This window comes from Chenopodium album, chromosome 13 (genome assembly GCF_948465745.1).
Source record: "Chenopodium album chromosome 13, dcCheAlbu1.1, whole genome shotgun sequence".
NCBI lineage: Eukaryota > Viridiplantae > Streptophyta > Magnoliopsida > Caryophyllales > Amaranthaceae > Chenopodium > Chenopodium album.
The window spans coordinates 47,410,827-47,427,048 of NC_137846.1; the positions used below are offsets into that span (position 1 = coordinate 47,410,827).

Genomic DNA, 16,222 nt, shown 5'->3' on the forward strand with positions numbered 1-16,222 from the left:
AGATGACTGCCCGACGGTCCAACGCCCGTTGAAGGCTGAAGTAGTCGTTGGTGCCATGGACAACTTCCTCATGGTATTGGCAGAATTTATTTTTGTTCCTTGATTGAATGGAACTTTTCATTGGATTCAGTTTCTCTAGAGACATTCGGTCCTTGATCTCCATGAGGATGGAGTTGCAGTCCTGTTAAACTCGTACCTGGGGACGTACGATTTAAATTCTTTCTTTTTCTTCTGGGACGGCTGGTCAGAATCACTCACCGCCCATACTTCTTTTCTCTTTTTGCTCTCATCTTTTTTCTTGGCCGGCTGTCTTTTTGCCTATCAGATTTCTTGGAGTCCGACTGGCTACCAAGCGAGTAGAGGTCGGTTACTTGAATATAGCTTTCCGCCTCCCTCAGGGACGCCTGCAAAGTAAAAGCCCCTTTTCTGACAAGGTCAAACTAAAAGGTCGACCCGTCTCTCAAACCCTTAAAGAAGTCTGTAAAAGCTACCTCATCGGACAGTCCTTGAATCTGAATTCTGGTCAGATTGAACCGCCTGACGTAGGAGCGTAGTCCTTCTCTCTCCCCCTGCTTAATGGTGCTCAAGTCAGGACTTGTTTTCTTCGTAGGGATGTTCATTGAGAAGTTGGAAGCAAACAAGAAGGCAAGCTTCTTGAAACTATTGATGGAGCCGGCTGGCAGGTTGCCAAACCATTGTTGGGCAATGCCCTTCAATGTAGTCGGAAAGCATCGACACCAAGCGGCATCATCCAACCCCTGTAAATACATGAGGTTGGTGTAAGCCATGAGGTGATCTTCCGGGTTGGAGGTACCATCATAAGTACCCACCAACACATTTTTAACCTTGGCCGGCTGTGCCGCCTCGGTTATTTCCCGGGTGAACGCAGAAGGTTGTTCACCCAGGCGGAGCAGACGAAGCTGCCAGTCTAGTGGCTGGACATTACTGAATGTCGCCTGACCTTCGAAGAGGGCCGGCTGCATGTAATGAGGAGAATACGGACCGTAGACCATAGGTGGCACATACGGTGCATTCCCAATCATCTGAGAGCCAGAATGGACGGTATTACCGCCTGTATGGGTCTCATGCAAGGATTGCACATTCCCTGCTGACGTATTCTTAAAGCTGTCTGGAAAGCTAGATGTAGAAGCCGACTCAGACAATTGTTGATTCCTCCTGTGGGAGATGATCTCCCGGGCATCAAGAGGTGATTTTTTGTTTCCCACTGGCTGTTCAGTCCGGCGGGTATTGTTGGTGTTCCTCTTAGGCAGAAGAATCTTGGACCAATCAATGGTCCCGACTGCCTTCTCCTTTGGATGCGGAGTTGGCTGCCTATTTTTGACTGACTTCCCCTTCTCCAGAGGAGTCTTCCTTGCCGACTGACCCCTGCTTGGGCCAGCCCGGCTCTTGGCGATCAGATCCTTAATTTCACCCTTGAAACTAGTCATGAATTTCATGAGTTCGTCTCGAGTGACGGGAGCAGATCCACTGGCCGTATGGGTTTCCCCTTCCGGCTGTCCAGGGGGTCGGTTTGTACCCGCCTGGTTGGAACCCCGCTCTAGAGTGTCTCTGGGCCGGATGCGCTTGGTTATCAGAGAGCCATCACTGGTTATATAAGTTTCGACCTGAGGATCGTCGTCCTCTTGGTCAGTAAAGACTTTCGGTTGGTCTACCGGACGCTCAGGAGGTGGTACAGACTCTTGAACCATCCTTGAGGTACTCTCCCCACAGACGGCGCCAAATGTTTTGGGTTTTTTTGTCCCTCGGGAGAGTTACGTCACAAAGACTGGTCCGGCTCGATTTGTACCTGCAAAAACACGGAGACTCCGGGTGGTGGAGCTCCGCCTCCGAAGATCAAGTTAGTAACTTGAAGAGGAGTAAAAAGTGCGGAAATTTAGGTGGGGATCTGCTTGGATTCCAAGCTCAAGTATTTTCTGATGTAAGAGAATTAGGGTGCAATCAATGATTGTAGATGTGCCCAAAATGGGGGAATGTCTCCCTATTTATAGGATCGTTGGGAAATATGCCCCTCCCTAGGTCATTCTGACCTAGGACAAATGGGTTGCACCGCAAAGATGCGGATTTTGGGGAATTGGGCCATTGAAGGCCGCCTTTCAGAGAGAACATCTGGGACTGCCACGTGTTAGTTGGGGATTGATCTGGGGTGACCTGCCAGCCCTTGACACGTGGCACTCCCTCATTGGTCTAGGTGTTAAGGGTAAAAATACCCCAAATAATAAGGGTACTCGCCGAAGAACTGGTCGCGACGCCGGAACTCCGACGAGACCCTAGGTTTCCTGCAGGAGCTTTGCTAGGAGGAGGAGAGAGAACAAAGAGTTTGGAGGAGAGAGGGAAAAAGAATATTTACTGCTAACAACTATAATATTAAGTATTAACCGAGTAACTCCTATGATAGTTTGCCACATAATATACTGTGGCTAACCACATATGAAAGTTTTTTTTTTAAAAAATTTTTTATTTAAATGATAAAGGAGAAGAGCTCTACTGAACTAACATCTCTTATAAGTCAATCCCGCCCAAGAGTGCAAGTCACTAAGTCAATTATCCATTTACCACTACTTCCTACTTCGTATTTTATGATGAGTTTTTTGTACTCGTACACCAAAGTACACGTTTTCTACTACTATAAAAAGTTTGAACTTTCTTAAGTCTTAGCATTAGCCACGTCTCACACTCGATTCTTTCCCACAACGAAAATGACAAGTTGACAACTCATACATTTGCTTCACTGAGCATCCTTAATCTTTTCTTATAATAACTCCCTTTTTAAGTCGCAGTGCTTTCAATTCGTACTAGTCAACGAATAATTTTAACCAAAAATATCCCTAATCATCGATACATAAAAAAAGAAAATACACCGTATAATTTTTTTTTTTTGGTGCAATAAAAAGATAATATAATGTAAGTATACATTGAAAAATTGAAACACATGTATGAGTAGTGTACGACATTACAAATGAATATTAATTTTACCACCAAGTATAAACAATTAATAATAGTTCCGATAGACTGTGTAAATAATGTAAAAATTCAAAAATGGTATAAGAAAAAGCAACACAATGCAAATATAAGTTTAGTTCTTATGAGTAAAACAACATTGTTGGATTAGTCTTATGTCTCTCAATATATATATCTTCAATCTTCAAACATCAATTTTTATACTTTTTAATAAATTGGTGTAACAATTAAAATTGTAATTTAGCAATTGTCATAGTATTTTGCAACTAAAAATCGAAATAACAAAACTTTTAAATAAGTCATATGTACATTAAATATTATAAGAAAATACTTTGTAAATAAGGGTCTGTTCACATTTATTAAACTGAGCTGATTGGAACTGAACTGAATTAATTAGAGCTGAACTGAACTGAAATGAATATTTTATGAGAGAAGGAAATTAAGAGCTGAACTGAACTGATTAGATCTAAAATGAACTGAACTGATTAGAGCTGAAGTGAACTGAACTGAAATTAAAATGAAGTGAACAGGCCCTAAGAAAGTTGTAGACTCAACATTGTAAGAAAATACTTTGTACACGAGTTACCAACAATTGAAAGTCTCGTCAATATAAAAGTCACCTTCTTTTTTTTTATTAAAGTTGCTCTATTTTACAAATGATTTACCCCTAATGTATAGAAGTAACCATATTAACCTTTTAAAAAATTACCTCTAAACTTTTTATATTCTAATGTATAAAGATAATCAAAACATATTAAAAGTTGCTTCAAAGTTGTTAAAAAGTTATTACTTCAATATATATAAGACTTATATGTTATACAAAAAAATTATTGTAAGCTTCAGAAAACAAAAATAATCTTCTAAAAAACGAAAAAAGTACACACACACACACACAAAAAAAAAAAAAAAAAAAAAAAAAAAAAAAAAAAAAAAATGCTTATTTATATCCATATAATTTATTTCTTGAAGTGTAAACTCCGTACTTAGATTAAAAAGAAAAATCAAGTACTAATATTGCCTCCTATTTCGTACACCAAATTACACGTTTTATATCACTACAAAATTAAAAAAAAAAAAAAAATTCCACACAGAAGTCTTGAAATTAATCACGTCTATCACTCAATTCCATTACACCATGATAAAGACAACTCATTAAATTACTCTATTCTAAATCCTTATTTTTCTTATACTAATCTCACTTAATCAAGCTCTCATTCACATTTCCTAAAAAAAAAAAAAGCTCTCATTTACATTTATTTTCTTCCATAATTCACCTTATTCTTCCACCTTTATAATTTATTGACCAAATAATTCCTACCTTATATAAATTGATTACATAATAAAATTTTGATTTACATATAGTAAAGTCATAGTGTCCTACATAATAGTACACCCTATTATACTTCAATTCCCTTTGAACCTTCTAGTCTCTCCACTCCTATATATAAACACCTCCACCTTTGTCCTTCTTCCTCCATTATTAGCTTTACTGTTTCGTATCATTTTTCTTCTCCACTCATTATTTTCCAACTTTTTTCTTCTATCTTCACCCATGGCTTCTCTAAAGCTCTTGGGTGTTCTCTTTATCGTCTTCGCCTTTTCGGGCTGTTCCGATGCTATGAAACAACGCCCTATTAGGCATTATGTTAATGGTAGGCAAGGTTGGGTTCCTCACCCTGCTCAGGATTATAATCAGTGGGCTGGTTCCAATCGGTTTCTTGTTCATGATACTGTTTGTAAGTTCTTCCTATCTCGACTTTTTGATATATTTTTTTTTAATTAGTCCGATCGCGTTTAATTCATAACATCACACCTTAACTTAAAATATGAAGAAAGTACATATATATTTTGTGGTGACTACGTGAAATGTTTGATTTGATTAATTGATTAGATGATGTATGTACTCGTATGGACTATAGTTGTGTTTAAGCTAATTGTTACTTGTTTGTTGATTAATTGGCAGTGTTTAGGTATAACAAAGCGACGGATTCAGTGTTGGAAGTGAGTAAAGAAGATTATGATAGTTGTAACACTGATCACCCTATACAAAAGAAGGAAGATGGCGAGTCGGAATTTGAGTTGAATCATTCTGGACCATTTTACTTCATAAGTGGTAACAAAACTAATTGTCAACAAGGCCAAAAGATAATTGTCAAAGTCTTATCATATCCTTCTAAACCACCTTCTACCAAGCCCCCAGCTTCGTCGCCCGGGGCGCTTCCTCACCCGCCTCCGTCGTCTCCTGGTGCCTCCCCCGGTTCTCCTGCTGGACAACCTCCGACGGCCTCTCCCGGATCCGGCCACCATGGCGGCGGAGGAGGTGGTGGCGGTGGAGCCGGCGGTCCAGCAAGCTCACCTTCCGGTACACCTGGCACATCTGGCCCAGCTATGTCACCACCATCCGGTACACCTGGCACTTCTGGCCCAGCCATGTCACCACCGTCCGGTACACCTGGCACATCTGGTCCAGCCATGTCACCACCATCCGGTACACCTGGCACTTCTGGCCCAGCCACGTCACCTTCATCCGGTACACCTGGCATTTCTGGTCCAGCCATGTCACCACCATCCGGTACACCTGGCACTTCTGGTCCAGCCACGTCACCTTCATCTGGCACACCTGGCGCTTCTGGTCCAGCCACATCTCCTTCATCCGGCACTCCTGGCACTTCAGGTCCAGCCACGTCACCATCCTCTGGAACACCTGGCACTTCAGGTCCTGCCATGTCACCATCATCTGGTACACCTGGCACCTCAGGTCCTGCCATGTCACCATCATCTGGAACCCCAACAGGCCCGGCAGTTTCTCCGACGACTGCTGGTGGACCAGGCATGTCTCCGGGAGGCGGTGTTGCATCGCCACCGGCACCACCAGGGTCCAAACCGGGTTCAGCTCCAGCATCTGGACCAGGGGGTGCGGGAGGGGGGGCCTCTGATCTAAACTCTCCATCGCCATCGGAGAGTTCGGAATCAAAGAAAAACGCTGCCGTGAGGGGTGGCGTTTCAATGAGTGTGGGTTTCTTTTCAGTATTAGTTGGTTTAGTTATGTGGTTTAATTAAGTTATATTAATTACTTTTGGGTCATTTTCTCCATTATTATTGTTATTAGTGTTTATTTTATTTTTATTATTTGAGGTATGATTTTATGTGGAGGCATAGTGGTACATGTGTGTGATTATCTTTATCTCTACTTTTTTTTTTTAGAGGTCCCCTTTTTATATTAATTCAGGGGTGTTTTATGATTTTAGGTTTTGGACAGTGATTTTTTTGTGTATTTATTTATTATTTCAGACTTTGAATAATTGATTACTCAGTATATTTATCGATCCTTGTATAAATTACTCGGTAATTATAGTCTTCAATCAAGTACGGAGTATTTATCTCTAAATATTGTTTATTATGTCAAGGCATATCATCTAAATAAGAAGAATTTTTAAACACATGCGTGGTTATTACATATAAATGCCTGTAAAACTCATCGAAGCGTGAAGCAGGATGTTATCTACATTAGTATATTGTAATTAATTATTGAACTTTCTAGAGGAAATACATGTCTAAGCTAATGACAAGTGTGCTAGTCCATTTAAGAACATGATTTATATTTCATCTTTAAAGAAAAGAATTGACAAGATGGAAAAATATAAGTAATATAATCAAATTAAAAAATAAACTAAATCCAAAATTTGTATATGGTTAAAATTACAACTCGGAATCCTAGGATATCATGATGGCATCAGTATCGATCGGCACAGTATGGTTGCAAATTTATAATCGAGCGTCAAAATCAGTACATCATGGTGGCATATTTTTAATCATACATTCACAATTCACAAGTCGTTGCACCATCTTTTAGACATCAATGCACAATCTCAAACGAACTAACAATCTAACACTTTTGCAAATATAAATATTACAACCACATTTCGTATATTTTTAATTAATTCAGATGTTCAACCTGCTTAATTATATGAAGTTTATGGCATGATCAGTAATTAGAAATAATCCATCACAAATGAATGAATATACATATAGACGTACGGTATAGATTTGAGTGATTATTAACCAAGCACCTAAATGTTACTATAAGTATAATTAAGGGTGCATTTTCTTCACTTTAAAAAATTATGTTTTAGGTCTGATATATGGTCAAATACAGTTCAATAAGCTAACACTATTGCAGTTACATCTAAGTTCTAATAAAATTTAATCAGGTCTAATAAGTATATATTGGATATTTGGATTTGGTGAAGAAAATTGACCCTTATACATACTAATTTACATTCAGTTTTATTTAAAATCTGTCTAATCTGATCTTGTACGTAACTATAGATATACATATATAACTCCAAAATTACAATAAATGAAAGTATGAATTAAATTTATAGTATGTGCTATAGCTATTCATCACTTTTAGCAGAAGTGGGTGGATGATACTAATAAATGAACCAATATATATCTCTTGTCCAATCTATTTTACACTGTTTAAGAGAACAAAAATAATAAAAGGGGTGTTGAACAATTGCCAAATGGTTTATTACAAATCAAAGGCTTCTCCATTAATCAAGGTATAATGGTTTCATATTCGCAGTATGTATTCCTTTAAGCAGATGCCATTTTCTATGATATGTGAATAATTTGATCTTTAGCTTTGAAAGGCGCATGACCTCGAAATTTTATTCTTGTGATCCTTTAATTTAATTTAGGAAACTTATACTCTCAATTATTCAACAAACTTTTATTTCCCAGGTAACTATGATTACATGAGAGTGCGTTGGGCTTAAAGTATAGATGCATCATGCACCACAACATACTCAACGCTTCATATTCTACTTTGAAATGAAGGATATACGAGATTCGAACCTGTGACTTTTTATGTCACGTTGGCGCTGATACCATGTTAAAGGATTAACTCAACCAAAAAGTTAAGCTGGTAGTTGAAGCTCAAGATCGATTTATATACTCTATTAGTTATCAACTAATCATGGCCTCATGGGATACGGTAAATTATCCCAAAAAGTGGTCTAATTCAAGTTAACTGGTTATGAAAGATTGAATTAAATTTAGAGTGTCAATTCGAATCACTGTATCAGGATCGGTTGCATTGAGTTGGATTGGGTTTAATTTGAGTCTTGCAATAGTTTGATTTTACCTTATTTATACATTAACTTTTTTTTATCATATTTTGTTGTTCATTTAAACATAATATAAGGTTATAATTATTTAATACTCCCTCCACAGTTTTTTAGTTGCCAATTGCCATGAATCTTTTATTAAGTTTTCCAATGTAAAATTTCAAGTATTAAAATCTTAAATTATCATTAAGTAAAGATTATATATATATATATACATTGAAACAAATTTAATTAACAAGTTCCCCACGTCTATTTTTTTTTTTTTCTTAATTATTAATCCCAAAAACTAGATAACTTAAAGTCTGTGAGTAGGGACAAAAGTCAAAAGAGACATCAACAACCAAAAAAGAACAAAAGAAGTATATTGTTAGAAGCTTAATTATTTTGTTATATAGATTTTACTATTTCGAAATACATAATTGTATATATTTATGATCGAAATTGTGATTAACAAATGTGTTAGTAAACATTTGCAAGTATTATAAAACAAATAGATCGAGTAATAACATTACTTGACCAAGGATATATTAATTCAAACCAAAGTATGAAAACTTGTTAATTTGAAAGTACGTCTCGGCTCTTCACACTTTAGGGGACTAGTACTAATACTCGATTTTATTTCAAAATAAATAAATAAATAAATACTCGATTTAGTGGTAAGAGCTTTATCTCACAATCTTGAAATTATGGGATCAGTAATCCTCATTAGAAGCACTTTTAATTTGGGGATAATAAGGATTCGCTTACCAAAATATCTTACTTGTGAAACAATGTATATAATCTTCTTCAAATATATAATTAATCATCAAACGTGTACTTAAAGTTTTGGTTTAAGACCAAGACATTCTTTTAGGGAATCAAACAAATAAAGGGTCAAATGTTGTAGAATTTTATGGACAAGTTTGATAATTACAATCAAAGAAGATAATCATATCGTTATTAGATTAAAAAAGACCTTAAAATTCTAATGTAGATAACATTATTTTTGTAGCATTTTGTTCTTATCCAATTTTACATAGTCCATTTGTAAGAATGAGCTAGATTGTTCTATCTCACATACTAACCTAGACGAATAACTTTCTTATCATATAAGTTTTTAATATGATAATCAAGTTTTTAGGATTAGGATACTTTGATTAACTCAATTATCTTCATTTCTTAATTTCAGTTTATCAGAAAATCTTGCGTGGACCTGGTTCATAATAATATTATTGTGGACCTAAGGTTAATTCACACGTAATTGACATCATATTCAATACAGTGACCCTAATTTTTAACATAGTAACCTTATTTAAAACATAGTAACCTTTTTAAAAAAATTAAGTGATCTTTAATGTTATTATGAATTTAAAGTACGACATTATGTTGAATAGTGACCTAATTTTAACATAGTGGTCTTTATTATTCATATTGACCATTATATTAAAATTTTCATTAAAAAAAATTAACTTTTTATAGCTTATATAATGTCACACTAACTTTTCTTTCAACATAATAACCTTTATTTTAATATAGTGACCTATTTTTTTTATTAATGAAACAATCATATTGTCTCTAATGTTAATGGTCCACAATAAATTAGTGTGAACCAGGTCCATTTAAGAATTTGTATCAGTTTATCACATCCATATTGCTGTTATCCAATTTTGTAATTGAATACCTTCTTCACAAGTGTCGGCAAATGAAATCCCAAATCGTTGTCAAAAGTATCATAAATGAAAATTTGTTTAGAGAGTCAAAATTAACTGCCTAGTACTCCAAATATTTTGATAGATTTTGTTATAGGCTAATATACAGTTGTACATTCACACTTTATTTTTTTGGCATTTGGTTATTTTGGAAAATTTGTAAATTGCAACAATTTAAAGTTTGTATTTTACAAATTGCAGCCATTTAAAAAAAATTGTAAATTACAGCCCAAAAGTTCTTATGAATTGTAAATTGCAGCCCAATTTAACTTTTTCATCGGTTTACGTATCGAAAATATTCGATTAAGGTTTTAGGGGCTAAAAAATAACGTAATTAGCTAAAAAATAACGTAAGTGTCTCGTTTTGCGTAACAAAAATATATCTATTTATGGGCGAATATTTTTGCTGTAAAAACGAGGCACTTACGTTATTTTTTTGCTAATTTCGAGCTCAATTTGGTTCCTTAAGAATTAAAATGGCTCCTAAAACCTTAACCGGATATTTTTCGATACATAAACCGATGAAAAAGTTAAATTAGGCTGCAATTTACAATTTATAAGAACTTTTTTGCTGCAATTTGCAATTTTTTTTAAAATATCTGCAATTTGCAATTTTTTTTAAAATATCTGCAATTTGCAAAATACAAATTTTAAATGGTTGCAATTGACAAATTTTCAAGTTATTTTTGATGATGAGAACTTGATAAATGTCATAAATTAGTTCAGTAGGAAAATCGTATGTCGCCGTCCATGAACATCCAACCTTACTTTTCAATACGCGAGTTAATTGTGATTTTTCTTTTAGAAACTTGCATTACAACTTGCAAAAGAATCGAAACCATATTAAACTTGAAAATGAGATTAAGAAAGACATATTTAAACCAATATATATTTAAAGGATGTAACTCATTGCAATTACCATGTAACATCACTCACTAAAGCCAATAAAATGGACCATTAAACCTACATACAATTGAAGTACATTTTTTGTATAATTAAAAAAGAAAAACAATTTTTTTTTCTAGGTACACCATACTCCATAGTAGCTCTTACAAATTGATAATTGAATTATCATGTCCAAGAGAAGTATAATAAAGACTTAACACGAATTTTTTTATTTTTTAAAAAAAACAAGGAAAAATTATAAATAATAATCCCAACTTTGGATTATCGGGAATAATCCGAACTTTGGAGTGTCGTCTTTTTCTTCAATTTTAAATACCGGTTACTGGTTGAATAGGTTAATTTTTTTTTTGTTAAAGTGACACGTGTCACAAATTAATTGGTTAACAAAATAAAATAAAATAAAATAACAAAATTTAAAAAATAAAAAAAAAAAACCACCCAAAAAAAAAGCCACCATCGATCACCCAACCCTCCACCCCTGCTCACTGAAGCCCCCAACCCCACCCACTGCCCTCTCCCTCTCTCACTGGAAAAACCATGGCTTAGACCGAAATCTGACCTCGACCCTCCCCCACCCCGGAAAACACCATCTCCACCCCCTATTTGACCTCCGTCATTCCAAAACCCCTAACTCCAGCCCCACCCGTTGTTGGCTTCTCCTTTTGCCTCGCAAACACCATAACCTCGCCAAACACCACAGCCACCCCCGCCGCAGCCACCGACCTCGAAACTACCAAACAATCTCTATTTCAATCGAAAAATACACATCAACCAAAACCGCAACCCCAATTTCACGATTTTCAAGCAATTACATTGTTCAATTCGTGAATTAGCTTAGCGGCGTCGGGCGGGGGGGGGGGGGGATTAGCGGCAGTGCAGTGACTTTTGGGGTGGAATTGGTGGGTGGTTGGGTGGGGGTTTCGGGGAGGGGGGATATTGTTTTAGATGGTAGTGGCAGGAGCGGCGACTATGGTGGTGGTTGCGTGGGGGTCCGACGAGCCTGGTGGCTGGATTAGCGGCGACTAGGGTGGTAGTTGCGTAGGGGTCCACGAGGCTGGCTGGGTGTTTTTTTTTCAAAATTTTGGTTTTTTTTTTTTTTGTATTTTTAGACCAATTAGAATTTGACACGTGTCAAATGACTTGATATAATAGGTCATTGACTTTTGTTGACCGGTTAGGGATTGAAGAAATTCAAGACCCCCCAAAGTTCGAATTATTCCACTATATAATCCAAAGTTGGGATTATTGTACCAAAATTGATGAAAATTGGAATTATTATTTCTAATTTTTCCTTAAAAAAAATGTACGTGCATATTATATATAGTCTTTTTTATAATAAGAAATATTTTTTTTTTCAAAGAGCAAAAAATTACATACTGATATATCAAATTAAACCAACATTGGATGGAGCTCTATCCACAAGTTTTAAATTAACCACCAAATCATACTAGAAACTGAAATTTAACTTAATCTAAATTTAAAATATACTCGAAACATGATGAATAAAGCTGATTGGAACCAAAATTATATTACCCAAAATCCCAAATAAAATCATACGGGTTTTTTTTTTTTTTTCGGGAAAAAAAATCATATCCTATACCCTATATATAAAGTGAAAGGGGGTTTTGGGTGATAAATTTCACTTTTCCAAAATACCCCTCTCAATTTTGTATTTTTTTTAAAAAAAAAGCTACAATTCGTAATAAAAATAAAAAAAAACATCTAAACAAAAAAAAACTACCACCTAAAAAAAAACTACCATTTGAAAAGAAAAAAAAAAAAACCATCCATTTAAAAAGAAAAAACAGAGAATCGAGCCTGAGATATTTACACACACAAATTGTCGCTTAGCTTCTGGAGTATAAAGCTAAGTTAAAATCCATTTATTTCACACAATATGCTAATTTTTAATCTACTTAAAATCAATCCAACACAAACAACGAACTTATATTTTATACCTTCATGAAATAATGAAATATAGATGTCGATACTCGATATGCCCGTTAAAGTGTGTTTTGTTTGTATATTATCTAATTTCTAGTAATACTTAAATCCCTCAAATTTATAAGTTAAGGTCAAAATCATTTCTAAAAATAAAAATACTTTAATTATGTCGGTACACTATACGTTAATACCCCACGGCCCTAAAATATACTTATTCGTTATGCCCGTTAAGATAAAGTTATAAGATGATATGCTCCAAAAAGTTAATTTAGTGTCGACCAATTAAAACCCTTCATGGTGGGGTTATGTTACGAATCACAACTCACAACGCAACCAAGAAGCTAGCAAAGACGTGGCATTCCTCCATTACTCACTACTTCGTGACTCACAAGTTTTTTTGATTTGAAGGCGTTTTATAATAATTTATTACTTTCTCCGTTTTTATTTAGTCGACAGATTTAATTTAGGTACATATATTAAAGAGAGGAGAGAGAATGATAAAACAAGTAGGGTAAACTAGTAAATAAAAAGTATAAAATTTACCCAAAAAGAAAACGTGTCAACTAAAAATAAACTTCCTAAAAAGAATACGTATTAACTAAAAAACGGAGATAAATATTTTTTACTTCCTCCGTCCTCTAATACAAAACCTCTTTTGGTTTTTGCGCGAGGATTAAAAAAGTTGTAAATTCTTTAAAACTAATGATTAAAAGTACATATGTGTAGGGCTGGCAAACGGATCAGGTCGGGTCGGGTTCGTGTTCGGGTCACTTGATTTCGGGTCAGCTACCCCCCAACCCGAACCTGATCCATTTAACTTTTCGGGTTGAAAACCCCAACCTGAACCTGATATTTTCAGGTTCGGGTCAACCCGAAATTGACCTTATTTGACCTGATTTTTTATTTGGGTTAAAATCAGGTTTCTTTGACCTGAAATTAACCCGACCCAAATCTGATATATTCAGATTCGGGTTAACCCAAAATTGACCTGAATACTTTTGTTTTCATTTTTAAACACTAGTTGTTCAGGGGTTAAGCGTTTTAAATCAAACCAAAATTAAATGGCGTAGTTTAACAAAGTAACAATCCTAATTAACTATTACAAACAAAGTTTTTTTATAACACAAATTACAGTCCTCAAACAATAATAGAAAATGCAATAGATTTTTCATTTGGATTAAGATCGAGCGATGTTGTGCCTGACATCCTTGTTCACCACGGACACCACCTCAAGCTTCAAAATTGTTCACACAACATTTCCAATTGAATATGGGATTATGGGTGGCTACTTCTTGCTGCCAAACCTATAAAGAAAAACAACATTAATAAACAACAAATATTGCACTTCCGAAAAATAGAATAGTTATATATGCAGGCACTAACATTAAAACATGCATATGATCTAAATCAGACTAGATCTAACTAGTAAGCCAAGATCTAAATTAAAACATGCATGCTCATGAAAAACAGAAATAAACAACAAATATTAGCAAGAATTACCATAACATAAACAACATTTAACAATAAAAATTAGCATTAACATTCGAAAATTAGCAAAAACAGAATTATAATAACATAAACAACAACATTTAACATCAAAAATTAGTAATAACATTCGAAAATTAGCGTGTAAAAACCAAAATAAACGAAATCAGGTAAATATAAAATTAACATCAGAAAAATTAGAAAAAAAAAAGAAAATAAATTATGAAGCAAGATACCTTGATGGATGATTGAAGGAGAGGAATTGAGGAACGCGTCTCGTGGAAGAGTGAAGGAGTCAAGCCGTGAAGGAGATGATGAAATACTCGAATTCAACAATGGTAAAGCACGGCGAATGGATTTAGGGAATTAGGGGTTTTGAGGAGAGAGAAAACTAAAGAGAGAGAAGTGTTTGGGAAAACGGCTGAAGAAATGAGGGGAAATAGAAGATGAATTTAGGGTTTTGAATAAGGAAGCCTAACCTCTTTATGAATTTGGGCCTGGGCTAATAGGCTTTTTACGGTTTTTTTTTTTTTTTTTATACTTAAAGAGTTCGGGTTATCAGGTCGGGTTCGGGTTGACCCGACCTGATTTTGGGCTGAAATTTATTTCGGGTTAAGTGGGTCGTTTTCGGGTTGAGATTTTCAACCTTAACCTAACCCATTTAATTTCGGGTTCGGGTTCGTGTCGACCCATTTAACTTTTCGGGTCGAAAATCTCAACCCTAACCCGCTTTTTTCGGGTCGGGTTCGGGTCGGGTTTTCGGGTCGGGTCACTTTTTGCCAGCCCTACATATGTGCATGTGGTGTTAGAGAAAGATAGAGAGAAAGAAAAGTAGTTGGGAATAATTAAAGAGATATAGAGAAAATGTGTTTGATGTTAAAAATACAAAAAAGTAAAGAAAATAAAATGAGAACTCATAAAAAAAAGGGTAATAATGTCAAAAAATACAACCTTTAAATAGAAAAAAGCATTTGATTTACCCAAAAAGGAAACGAGACTTTGTATTAAGGGACGGAAGGAGTAATATTTGCATTACTTTGATTTATATCACATATATTTCTTTTAAACTTCATTTTTTAAAAGAAAATACTCTATAAAATAAATAAATGTTAATGTACAAGGTACGGAGTATTATGTAATAGTGTAATACTCTATCATTAGATTAGTTACAATATCAATTTTTATAATTTATTTATGTATTTATTTGTTTATTTTAAAATTTAACTAGTAGAAAATCAAAGATATAAGTTGTCAAAGTTATGTCTTGATAAATGTACCGGTCAAAGTGATGTAAATATTTTGTAAAATAGAGAGTACATTAATTATTTTCTTATTAGGAGAAGGACCCTAATGAATCATTGTACCACTTCTCACGAATCAGTCATCTCAGCTATATTGTTGTCATCATGCATGGTCTTAGTAAGGTGAAATTATAACAATAGGTCAATGTTTAACAGTAAAAAGGAAGAGCAGGAGGGGGGTAAGAGAATTTGTTACTCATAAGTTCAAAGCATATATAAATGATAGAGCTCGAAATTATGATGACCTAAAACTCTAAAAGTTACAGAAGAGTTTCTCGCCATCTCCAACAAGTATGTTTGCTTGAAAATATAAAAATACTATTAGAGAAGACTAGTACGCATGCATAATTTATTTATTTATTTATTTATTAATGTAAAGTCTCTTTTAATAAAAATGTAATAATTCATTTTCATACTAATAAAGTCAAGAAAATTTAAGAACGTTACCTCATGAAAGAGACAATAGGTGTTGATTGGACTTAATAACATTTATCGCTTCTCCACGTAGTGTGGCCATTACATCTTTACATGCATGATTGAACCCGGAAACTAGGATACAATTGACAAGTAATTATGTTTACTAGAGAACTCGTGGGATACTATATATTTTGGCCACCACAAGTCCACAAGTATGCATCCCTACATAGATTTTTGTAGTATGATGATAACTTTGAGTATTGACCGGATTGATCCGATGTTATTTCTTAGTTCTTACCTACATCCGAGTGTATGTAAACACTTTTATACTCCGTAAGATACATGAAATGAAAAGACTTGTGATACACGC

At 34.8% G+C, this 16,222-nt stretch overlaps 1 protein-coding gene across 1 annotated transcript; it reads left to right on the forward strand.

The window, feature by feature from the left end:
- Positions 1-4,375: 4,375 nt before the first annotated feature.
- On the forward strand, positions 4,376-6,305 carry LOC145574849 (uncharacterized). The gene is made up of 2 exons (XM_081632707.1): positions 4,376-4,715; positions 4,943-6,305. Exons 1-2 carry the CDS (start codon positions 4,532-4,534, stop codon positions 6,037-6,039), a joined length of 1,281 nt encoding a protein of 426 aa, XP_081488833.1. The 5' UTR covers positions 4,376-4,531; the 3' UTR covers positions 6,040-6,305.
- Positions 6,306-16,222: the final 9,917 nt, after the last annotated feature.

Coding starts and splice junctions, on each gene's coding strand:
- LOC145574849 (XM_081632707.1), top strand. CDS start 4,532: ATGGCTTCTCTAAAGCTCTTGGGTGTTCTCTTTATCGTCTTCGCCTTT. Junction 4,716..4,942: donor TCTTGTTCATGATACTGTTT/GTAAGTTCTTCC, acceptor ATTAATTGGCAG/TGTTTAGGTATAACAAAGCG.